The sequence below is a fragment of the Alligator mississippiensis genome, chromosome 2 (genome assembly GCF_030867095.1).
Source record: "Alligator mississippiensis isolate rAllMis1 chromosome 2, rAllMis1, whole genome shotgun sequence".
Classification (NCBI taxonomy): Eukaryota; Metazoa; Chordata; order Crocodylia; family Alligatoridae; genus Alligator; species Alligator mississippiensis.
Window position 1 is genome coordinate 242,458,779 of NC_081825.1, and position 12,569 is coordinate 242,471,347.

Below are 12,569 nucleotides of genomic sequence, written 5' to 3' on the forward strand. Positions count from 1 at the left end.
GAAAATCATGTTCCTCATTTTTTCATCTGAACTTTCCTTCTGTTGTCAGAGAAACTGTATTCTCATAGTCGTTCCCATAATTCACATAAAAGTCCTAGGAGATACCTCTTGTGTATGTTTATTTAATATGACAAATAATATATTTTAAAAATAAACTTACGTTATCTAGTTAGAAGAAAAACAATCAAATTGATTCTGAAACTTCCTCCCTGTATGACAAAAAGACATTGACATGCCACAACACTGCATAAGCTGTTCATTTCTACAAACTGCTTTTTGTCTTTTCTGTTCAGTAGTAGCAAGTCATGATTTTACTGAGTTTGAGCTGAGGCTGTTTGATTATAGAGGACCTTAAAATCCCATTTAGTTTGCCAAATTATGAGTTGTTATTATGTTAGTAAGCTCTTTCAAATTGGGAAAGTGCTTTTGTAGATTAATTTCTAACTTAGCAGAGTATCTTATCATCTTCTTATGGCATTAGTTTGTCAAGCTTTGCTTATAATTGTTTCTTTGATTGTATGTTATTCTTCTTTTTTCATTCTGTAGGAAAGATACTGTAAGTTACGCTAACATGACTTCACATACCTGGAAGCAGGACATAAAGAAGACTGTCAGTAACTAAGCCTATTCAAATGTGGCCCTTCTCTTCACACCCAGTCTTTACTTACTTTCTCATTCAGGGAGCATGAAAAAGCAACCCTACAAGATCTCCTTTTTGTTTTCCTTCTCAAGAGAAATAATGAAGTGACAAATATGAGGATGAAAGATTGGAGAAGAACATAAGATAAGTCAGGAAGCCAGTATCTTTCTTTGCAGAGTTCAGTTACTCATCAAAAACCAGCCTCTCCTTGGAGGACAAGCCTCCCCTTTTATCGGAAGCTTTCTCAGTTCCCCCCCAGGGGTTTTTGCTGCCTATTTTGAACTCTCTCTTCCTCACCCCTGCTCCTTCTTTTTGCTCTGCTGCTGTAAGAACTCTGCATTTCCCTAGTGATCTAAACCTGGGCTGTTCAACTTCTAAGAGTCTGGGGATGACACACCTCATGGGCTGCACCTGTGTCAATTGTGTGCCCTGTGGGCTGCACCAGGGTGAGCCACAGACCCCCTAGGCTGCACGCCCTGTGAATGCTCCCTCCCACTTCCCACCACTGCATGCATACCCTCTCCTCTATCCCCTCCTATGCCATGTGCTTGTGTGGGTGGGTGCCTTGATGTTGTGCTGCACCAGCAACCACCTCTCCCTCCTACCTCTCCCTGCCACTGCACCGTGTGGTACCAGCTTCACCCGTACGTGCCTGTGCTGCCACCCTGCCCTGCCTTCCTGGGGTGGAGGCAGGAAGCAGCAGCCAGCGGGAGAGAGGGAGCCTAGAGACTGGTTGCTGTTGCAGCTGGAGTGATGGTGGGGTGAGGTGGCTGGACCGGAGCCCAGAGGCCACAACTTAGCCTCCCACAGGCTGCCACTTGGACAGCCCTGGCCTATACCATAGTAAAAACCGTATCTTGTCTACTTTGTCCTTTCTCTTTGGGCTTGTCTCCTCCTGCAGACATGGCTGTCTTAACCAGCAGCACTTTTCACACTTTCAACAACCCGACTACATCCAGTAGCCTCTCCCATGCTAGAAAGAAACCTTTTCCTTATATCAAAAATCCTGCCCATGCCTCTGCATGCCTGGGACATTTTGGGTAATTATATTACATTCTGCCATTGAGTTATGTTCCAGGCATTGTCCCTCTTCATTTAGAGACATTTGTCTCTGACTTCCACCTGACTTAAAAATCAGGCACTAAAATATAAGGTAATTGGACAACAAACCAAAGAGGTTACTGTACCCTTTGCTCTAGCACACTAAGCTCAGGGTCCCTCAGTCCATACTACAGATTTTGTACAAGGAAGACCTCCTATATGTAGTCTATCTAAAGAATATATACCTCCATCTTCAAATCTCCCCCTTCTAGTAAACTTGGCCTCATGTTTGTGATGAACTGGTTATACTTTTATTTTGGGATAGTCACATTCCTTAGAGTCTTCACTGAATAGTTGCTAAGCTGTTCCAGGAAAGCATTCAAATCCAAGTTTACTCTGGAATTAAAGTTCTTCTGCCTTCTATCCTAGACCAGAGACATCACCATCAGCTGTTCTGAGGCTTTTGGCCATTTGGAAAAAATTCCTGACCTGCTTGTACTGGGCATGGTTCTGCACATCATAAGGGCACAGGTTACCTTTCTGGTGAATTTTGAGATGTTCATGGACAAAACTCTTTCCTTCTTGTGATAACTTATCTTGCAAAGGAGATGTATACATTTCTTGAGACGCTTGGCATCTTTCTACTTTCTCTCCTTGTGCTTATCCTCTTCTGTGTGCAAATAATTAGTTTAGGTTCTCTGCTATGGCATTATCATTCAGAATGCACCTTTTATACCTCGGTCAACAAATAATCCCAGCAGTTCTCTCACTTGCTTTCTGCTTTTGAGGTATTTAAAAAAGTTTGTATTATTAACTTTAGCATCTTTTGCTAGATGCTTCTCAAATTCTTTTGTTGCTTGCCTTATTTAGCATTTACACTTTACCTGCCAGAGTTTGTGACATTTCTTATTTTGCTCATTTGGGCATGTCTTACATCTTTTTTTGAAAAATGCCTTATTGCCTTGAATGGCCTCTTTAACTGCTATTAAACCATGCAGGGATTTTATTGGTCTAGTTGCTACCCTTTTTGATTTGTGGTATATACTTTTCCTGGGCCTTTAAAGTGGTATTTTTAAACAGATGGAGTTATACCAGTGTAAAACTGGCAGGTGCCTTCCTCATGCTAGTGGTGGGTACCTTTCCTGTGTTGGCTTTGAGTGCAGGGAAAAGCAGCGGCAACAGGTACTTTTCCCATGTTGGACCAGAGAGAAGTGTTAGCAGTGGGTGTTTTCCCCTTTCCTGGGGCAGGGACAAGCAGAAGTGATGACTGGGTCCTAGTGCCCACCTACCCATGGTGAACCCAACTGGGTCTTAAAAGGCCTTAACAGATTGCCAGCCACTGCTCCAACACAGCTACTTAAAGGCAAGATTTGATCCAGAGCACTGAATTAACAACTGATCTGTAGGATAGAAATAACATTAGGATGTATCATGATACATGCTCTGCTAAGTCATACTGTTCATATACATTTGATTCTATGAAAAAAAATATTTGGGTTAGTATATACTGTACTGCTGAATGTTGAACCTCTCACACACATGTTTGTATATATATATATATGTGTGTGTGTGTGTGTGTGTGTGTGTGTGTGTGTGTGTGTATACACTATATAAAACCCTGTTATACCAGATGTTTTACATATGGTAAATTTGCTTCAAATATAAGTATTTTCCACTGCAATCATATTAAGTAATCCTTGATCAAGTTTTCAGATGAGACTGTCCTAGAAGGGTAGTGGAGTGTGGGCATTCACCTGTTGTCCTTCTGAAACAGAATGTCTGTGTTGGCTTTACATGATTTTTATTTGTCAAGGAATTATTACTTGTACTGTGGAGAATTTTTACTAAAGCTTCTATTGTTTTTACTAGAAATAATGTAGCACTTGTAAGAACGACATTGGGCTATTCAAAGCTCAGGAGAGAAGAAAGTCCATTGTGCCATATCTTATTTAGGAAAGGAAAGTCTTACACAAGCTCTAAAAGGTTGCCTTTGCTGAGCTTCTGTATCACATCTGCTTTTCTTTAAATAATTTGAGGAAATGTATTACTTCAGAGAATAGAAGAAAGCTCTTGAGCATTGACATTTGTTACCTGTTGAAGTGGATATTATATGGTATCCCTCCAAAAACAACTAGAATGAGAAACTCAAAAGCTTGTGTCTGCTATTGACCTGTTTTTGAATATTTGCCATGACACCTCCTATTTTGTAAAATTCATTTGCCGGATACGCTAGTAGTTTTAGATCAGCTTCCTTAACATAGGGAGAAGTTTAGGCAGCAAACATCCAGACCTTCACAATAATTTCCATTGTAGTAGTCAGTGCAGAAACGCTCTGTACTCAGAAACAATCAGCTACATCAATATCTGTTTTATACCTTAAGAGTTAAAATTTTGACCATGTATTACTATGCAGGCATGCGTGGAAAATCTTAAACTTGTCTTAAGAAAATGTAAGGCAGGCATTTCAATATCAGGGGGGAAAAAAAGAAAACAAGAATAAAGCAGCATGTAATTTCACACAGGCATTTTTCCCAAAGAGTTGGCTAAATTTTGCCTCAAGATGCAGGCTGATTTCTTAGAGCTCTGATCAACGAAGAACAGAATTTGGCCCTTTCACCTTGTTTCCTATGGTTAAAAAAGTAAATAGAACTTATTAACCATCAAGAAATGTGGTATCTTGCCATATCATTTTGTTGAATAAAAACACACGTTCAGCCTAGGCAGAATGGAAGAATCCAAACAAAAGTTACAATTTTGGTCCTAAGTGAAAAATAATCCTCTGCCAGATAACTCCATAAGGCATGAAAGTAGGCAAGTAACTTGAGACTGGTGGGAAGCACTCCATAGAATGGCTGCTAGAGACCTCTTTCTGAGACAGCTGACTTCTTAATTGTATCTTTATAATTGTGTTAAATAGAAAGCACATAATGTACAACCATATAATAGACTAGTCTTTAGGTGTATTTCTCTTCATATCATTAATCTTTTTCATACACTTTATGCTTTTAGTAATAATAAATAATTAAATAAGAATACAGTGTTTACTCTTATACCACTTCTTGCCACCAGTTCTCAAAACACTTTACAAAGGAGGTCCATGTGCTTATCCCCATTTTAAGTGGGGAAACTGGAAGGTGAATTCACTTGCTCACAGACACCAAGAAGGCTAGTAATCAAGCAGGAACTAGAAACCAGGGATGCATCTACACATGCATTAAGGCACTTTTCCTAATGCACATTAAATTTAGTACCTCCAGTGTGAGGTACTAAACAAATGCACATTAGGCTGCCTTAATGCACAGTAACAAATGAGCACAGTTTTTAAGTGACACTTAATGCAGAGTAGCCTGTTTTACTGTGCATAAGCATAATAGCACAGTTTTTTACGTGATACTTTAATGCCCAGTAAAATAGGCTATTGCGCATTAAAGTGCACATGTAGATGCAGCCCAGGAGTCCCGAGTTCCATGGAGGGCACTGTCCTTTAGGCAACAGTGGTTGCCCTTTTGAGTAAATTTTTTGTGCAAAAAAAAAAGGCTTTTAATAATATGGGTTAAAATATATCTATGCCAAGTTATCTTGCTTAAATTCCTGCTGTTAATTATTCTCTTTCTGCCTGCCTGTTTTGAGAAAGAACTTTTCACCTGGAAAGAAGCTGTCAGTACAGCTCTGTAGCCCAACTCTTATTCAGTGAAATTTAAGCCTTTTCCCTAGTTCATGAACTCAGACATATTCTGGGGTGGTTTAAATTAAGTAGAGGTTAATGTTAGATTTTCAGGTAATGTAGAAGTATAAAGGTACTTGTTCGTTGCCAAAAGTGCTTCTATTTTAATTTTGTAGACTGTATAACATTGTGATTTGTGATGCAAAATTACATATAGAAACAAAATAACACACCTTAAAAGAAGTATGATTAGCATTATCATAAAATAATCACATAATCATTATGATTACAACTAGAGAGAAGTCATGTAGTTATGTCTTGAGAGTTGGTAAGGACATGCAGTTAGGGTCAAATGCGCCTCTGGATGCACATATGCTGCCTGTTAGAACAAATAGAAGCCAAACTTATGTACATGTAAGGGTGTGAATATTAAAGTTTGTGGGACAAATGACATTTACATTGGTGTAATGATTCTTAACATCAGTGTCAGTTGACATAGGGTCATAGGAAAGTAGGACTGAAAGGGACCTTATGGAGTCATCTAGTCAAGCCTCCTGCTTAAGGCAGGATCATCCCTGCCTAAAGCATCCCAGCCAAGAGTCTGCCCAGCTTGCTCTTGAAAACTTCCAAGGAAGGAAATTCCACTACTTTTCCACAGCCTGTTCCAATGTTTGCCCACCTTCAGAGTCAAAAAGTTCCAACTCATTTCCAATCTAAATTTCCTCTGCTGTATCTTGAGGCTATTGCACCTAATCCTGTCACATATGGCCACAGATGAAAGCCCATTTTCATCCTCTTTATAATCACCATTCAGGTATTTGAAGGCTGTTATCAAATCCCTCCTTAATCTTTTTCTTTCCAGTCTAAATAACCTTAGTTCTTTTAGTTTTTCCTCATAAGTCATATTTCCCATGCCTCTAACCATTTTATCACTGTCTGCTGGATTCTTTCCAATTTCTCCACATCCTTTTTTAAGTTTGGAGCTCAAAACTGGACACAGCACTCCAGGTGAAGCCTCACCAGTGCCAAATAGAGTGGAAGGATCATTTTCCTTGTTATGCAAGTTAAACTTCTGTTAATACCATACAGTGTTGGTGTTTTTCGCAACAAGAGTACACTGTTGGTTCTTATTCAGCTTATGGTCCACTATAACCCCCAGGGCCCTCTCAGTAGTAACGCCCAACTAGTTGTTCCTCAGTCTGTATTTGTGCATGCAATTATTTTGTCCCAAGTGCAGGACTGCACCTGTCCTTGCTGTATCTGATCTGGTTGATTGCAGATCATTTCTCCAGTCTATCTACATCATTCTGGATCCTAGCCCTGCCCTTTAGTGTGTCTGCAACTCTACCCAACTTGATGTCATCTGCAAATTTGCTAAGTATGCACTCGATCCTGTTGTTCAAATCATAAATGAAGAAGTTGAACAGGACAAACCCTTGGGGAACCCCACTTAATACATTCTCGAAACTATACATTGAGTTATTGAAAATTATTTATTAAGCATAATGATCCAACCATTTATGTATTCACTTTACAGTACTTTCTTCTAATCTATTTTTCCTTAGCTTGCTAATGAGAACATCATAGGAAACTGTGTCAAAAGCCTAGCTATAAAGTCAAAGTACATCACATCCACTGCTCTCTTCCCATCCACGGAGCCTGTCACCTTATCATAGAAAGGAAATCAGGTTGGTCAGGTATGACTTGCTCTTGGTGAATCCATGCTGGCTGTTCTTGATCACCCTGTTCTCTCCTAGGTGCTTCACAATTTATTCCTTGAGGACCTGCTCCATGATCTTTCCAGGGGTTGAGGTCAGGCTGACTAGTCTGTAATTCCCTGATTCTCAGTCTTCCCTTTCTTTAAGATGGGTATTATATTTGCCCTTTCCCAATCATCTGGGACATCACCTGACCTCCATGAGTTTTCAAAGAGGATTGCTAATGGCACTGAAATTACCTCAGCCTCAGTACCCTAGGGTGCATTCCATCCAGCCCTGCTGACTTGAAATCATTTAGCTTCTCTAAGTAATCCCTAACCTGTTCTACCATTTCTCTAAGGTGTTTGCTTCCTTCCCTAGCTTTTCTGCCAATTGTACACATCATCTGATAGTTATAACTGTTCATGAAGATTGAACTAAAAAAGGCAGTAAATAGTTTAGCCTTCTCTGCATTCATAATTATATTGCCTTTTGCATTCCGTAAGGGACCTATTATTTCGTTGGTCTTCCTTTTACTTTTGATATACTTATAGAATCCCCTTTTTTATTTTTTAATAAGGTCATAGCCAGCTGCATCTCAAATTGCGTCTTGGCTTTCCCAATTTCCCCCCTGCACGCCCATGTGATGCACTTGTACTCTTCCCTAGTACTATGACTGAATTTCCACTTTCTATAGGATTTATTTCGAGTTTCAACCCATTGAAGAGAGTGGGCAGGCTGGCCTCCTGTTTCACTCCCCATTCTTCTGTCACATTGAGATAGCATGCTTCTGCACCCTTAAAAGGGCCTTCTTAAAGTACGGTTATCTCACCAATATCAACATATCCATATTGACAACTCTGCATCAGTGTAAAATACTGAATCCCAGGAAGTTAGTCTCTGAAAAATTAGGGGTAAAATTACACTGGTGTAAATTACATGAGTTGAAGATGTAGGCATAACTGAAGGGTAACTGTTTGCTGTATGCAGAGGGACGTTTACCAGCTCTTTTTCTCTCATGTTAGTTAGTCTGTAACACTGCCGACTGCAAGCATCTGTGTCTAGATAGCTGCTTATTTGTCCACTCAGGATGTCAGTGTAATTGACATTGGTCCTCAAAAATAATATACATTACATTAGTCTAAATGTGTCTGGGATTGGTTAAAATCAATGGTTACTGCTTTCATTTATGTTTGTGAATATTACTAATATTTTAGTAATTTGTGTATAATTTCTTCTTTTGTGCAGATGGTTTGAAGGTTAAAGATGCAGCAGAGGAGTAATTATCTACTCAGTCATGTTTATAAAACATTAGTAAATTCCACCTTGCAGGTTTTACATTAATATATGATCATTTCTGATTTTCTGGATACAGTGACTAATCATTGCATGGAAGAGTTATTACTGTGAAACAATTTTCCTCATAAGAAACTATGTTACACACTGCTAGTTTGACTTCTAAAGAAGAAATACTCATTTTAATTGAACTTCTTGGGAATGTGTTACATAGTAGTGTTCTGTGTATTACCTTCAGTTTATATATGTATTTTAAATACAGTGGTTAATAAAAACTTTTAGCACAAAGTCATTCTGATTTTTGTGAAACTGTGCGTGAACTCTGTTATAACTGCCATGTCCAGATATTCTTTAGTTTTCTTTCACTGATTTCTGTGAGCTGGTCTGGAGAACACCAAATTCTCTGGCCCCAGCCATGTCCCTTTTTCATGAATACCGAGTGAGCTACTTAGCTTGGATGTCAAATTTATTACAGAGAAGCTCACCTACTTTGTCTGCCATGTAAAAACAGTTGAAAAGATCTCATTGTGGATGTGTTGCTTAACTCTTATTGGAAAGCCATATTCCAATGCTGCCTATTGCACCTCCTTCTTCATATTCTAGTCCTCTTTCTAAGGTAAAGTATAGAAGGAGCTAATCCAGAAAACTGTTGGAAGTCTGTTACTGTGTTTCCCCTCAGCCTTCTCTTTTCTAGACTAAACAAACTAAATTCCTTCAGCCTTTTCTCATAGCCCATGCTTATTAAATTTATTTTTTATTTTTGTTACTCTTTTCTAAACTATATCCAATGGATCTCTATCTTTCTCAAAGTCTAGTTACCAAAAATGGACATTTTTTTCCATTTGAGGCCTCACCAGCACCAAGTAGAGCAGAATAATTACATTTGATGTTTTACACAATCTTAACATTGATAAATGCTAAGATGAGATTTAATTTTTTGCAATATCATTACTCATGTTTAGTCTGTGATCTGCTATAACTGCCAGATCTATTTCTGTCATACTGTTGTGTAGCCAAATGTCTGCCATTTTGTATTCATGCATTTAATTTCTCTTTACTAAATGTAGCAAATTGCTTGTCATTATTGGATTTGATTTTGTTTATTCCAGATTGTCTCTCCAATTTTTGAAGATCACTTTGAATTCTGAGTGTTTGGAATTCTCTCCAGCTTAATTTCATCCACAGATTTTATAAGTATACTTGCTATTCCACCATCCAAATCATTACTAAAATATTGAATAGAGCTGGTCCCAGGACAGACCCCTTGGGATCTTCTTTGAGATGCCCTCTCAAATGAATTTGGTCTGACAATTTTGAAAGATGGAAAGAGTAAGTAAGAATGATACAGCTAAATTTTCAAATCAGGGCATCAATCAAATATTAGTTCAGGCAAAATCCATGTTGCACATGCAGGTAATGTAACTGAATAGTCTACTGATATATATGCATAGTCAGTGATAATACACTTTGTACATAAAAAGACTATACTTCTTGAAAGTTCAATTAAGCAAATGTGCCCCTAATATTTTTACTGTAGAGATTTGAAAGTTAATTCAGTCATGTTACTTTGTAGCCAGTCTTTCAATTTTTTATTTCTAAATCAATTAACAATAATATTTTCACTAGAGCTAGACATTTTACATGTCCACACTGCCCTGGATAAAATTAGGAATCTGCTCACAGCAAGCAGATTTCACCAAGTTTGTGCAAAGCTGTTCAATTGAATTTATTTCTGAAGAGTGTTTAAAGCTATAAATCTGTGCCTAATATCTATTCAATACCATAAATGTAATCAAGCCTAGTTAAGACATCTGGCTGTTCAGTAGCATTTTTATGTGCATATGGTGCTCATGCTGAGCTATACATTGGCTATACACTTTTAACAGTTCACTTATTTTCACATGGAGTTTCTGTAAGCAGTGCCTCTGGATCTGGTCTGTGGGCCAGGGGTTGAGCACTACTGTATTAATTTAATATCACTACATATATCTTGCAAGAGTGGTTATTGAGGGAAGCCTTATACTAGAAAACGAAGCTTTTCTTTCATATACAGTGATAACAGCTTTGTGGCAGATTAAGACAGGTAATAGCTCATTCTTAAAGTAGTTTACCTTCAAATTATAATAATGATTTATATGGCCTCACAGATTCACTAGAGCTGAGGTTGGTCAGAAGATTAGAAAGTCAGGAAACCTTCATCATAACTACTGCCTCCCTTGGTCCATCATCTTCCAAAACCTAAATCATACTGAAATCATATAAACACTTCAGATACCTTCTTCAAAAGAAAAAGGTTTGTTGCCAGAAACCCAAAGGAAAAGTCTTTGTAAATAGATAGGTATTGCAGCATATCTGAGGTTAGCAAAGTAAGCCTGGAGAGGAGCCAGTTGCAGGAGTGAGACCAGGCCCCTTTGCTGAAAATGCCCTGCTAGTTTTATCCCCTTTTAAATCTGAGATCTCTTAATCATCATTATTATCTATACCATCCTATTTCCTTGAAGCCCAGGTTATGGAGCAGGACCCCCTTATGCTAGACACTATACAAATATGGAACAAAAAGCTGTTCCTTACTCCAAAGATCTGACTATTTAAAGAGATAACTGATAAATACAGACAGACAGATGGGAATGCAAGGAAACAATGATGCAAAATTGGTCAGCATGACAGGCAGGTGTATTAGTGCACCAGCACCCTACCTTACCAATTTTTGTAGGCATTACAGCCACAACATTAGAAGACATTGCAGGTTGTCTTTGAGGCATCCAGGGGTCAAATGATATTATTGTTAACTGTTCTTATCAAGATAGAATCCCAAATCTCCAGTCAGGTTCAAGAACCTGTTGTGCTGGGTGCTGTACAAACAAAGATAAGAAAAGCTTGCCTGTGGGCATAACTCAGTTCCCTTACATTTGTGCCAGGAAGCACTGCAGTGAAGCACAGTATGTCTGTTTCAGACCTGCTAAACCCTCACACAGTTGTAATGTAACTGCCTTAGAGTGCATTGGAGTGTGTGACCAATAAGAGTGTTGTGCTTCAGTGTATCGCTCAAGCACTATCAAGAGGTGGTGAATACACGCCTTTCTTAATTTATATCCTGAAACAAAGAAGGACAGATGATAGGGCTTATTGCATGGTCTGTACATAGAGCAGTATGTACCAGGCTTGCCTTTTGGAGCTTGGGCTGAGTCCCAGGCTTGAGATTCTGCTGTTTTGATTGGTGTAGCCCATCCACCAATCAGGAGGCAGCAAGAGAAATGAAGTCATGCCCCTTTCCTGAGGGGGCAGGGGGAAGGAGAGCTCTCCCAGACCTGATTGAAGACTGCAACACTGTCAGGTCCGGAAGACTTCTGGGGTGGAGCCCTGGAGAGTATAAAAGGAGCTGCATTCCCAGCACCAGGGAGATGCGTCAGAGACAGAGAAGAGAGAAGAGCAGGGCTTAGAAGAGCTGAGGAGAGCTGCCCAGCAGGGCGAAGCAGTAGTCCAGAAGAGCCCCTGAAGACTTCCATCGGCGGGGAGCTGTGGATGGTTCCAGTGGTTAGGCTTTCGGTGCACAGCACGGCGCATGGTGTCCGGACCCTGGGAGCTGTGTGAGGTGGCTTGGGTCTGCAACCTTTGGCATGTGGCCAGAGACACGGTGCACAGAGCAGGATCTTTGGAGCAGCTTGGGTGGCTTAGGTCCCCAACCTCTGCACGAGACCGGGAGCTCGGTGCAGGAGGCACTGCGCAGAGGGTGAGACATCCTGGGAGCCGCTTGAGGTGGCTTGGGTCTACAGCTGCTGGCAGCTCAGTGAAGATGCTGCTGCACAGAGGGTCTGGGAGCAGACTGAGCTCGATGCCGCACAAGGCTGCCTGGGCCTCCAACCCCTAGCACAAGGTGAAGCACCCGCTACACACAGCAGTGCATGTGGCCCTAAGCCAGGCCAGTGGCAGCAGAATCAGGCAGCAGGAAAGCCCTATGGGGAACAGAGCTCAGTCCAGAGAACGGGAGGCAACCCTCCAGTACTGTGAAGTAGTAAGTAACCCTGGAGAGAGGGTCCCCACAGGGGAGGGACCCCCAGGGTTGTGAAGGGGCACCACATGGGCCACTCTTGGGTGATAGGCGGGGCTTAGGAGTCATTGGACTCTCCCTTTCCTTTTCTTTCCCCCCACCTCCTTTCCTGTAGTGGTACCTTGGGGGTGGGGCCCCTGCCCTGGAGGGCACCCAGGTAGTCTAAGGATTGCTTGTTATATT

The 12,569-nt window shown here is 40.3% G+C and overlaps 1 protein-coding gene across 11 annotated transcripts in view; it reads left to right on the forward strand.

Annotated features, from left to right (window-relative positions):
- FSIP1 (fibrous sheath interacting protein 1) overlaps positions 1 to 12,569 on the forward strand; it is a 255,856-nt gene that overhangs the window by 164,246 nt on the left and 79,041 nt on the right. For 9 of the 11 annotated variants that reach the window (XM_019496478.2, XM_019496474.2, XM_019496473.2 and 6 more), the window contains one exon: positions 8,291 to 8,630. The exons of 1 other annotated variant lie outside the window; for it this stretch is intronic. In XM_019496478.2, coding sequence (XP_019352023.1) covers positions 8,291 to 8,325 — 35 coding nt within the window. In that variant the 3' untranslated portion in view covers positions 8,326 to 8,630. One more of the 11 variants, XM_059723002.1, reaches the window with a different exon arrangement.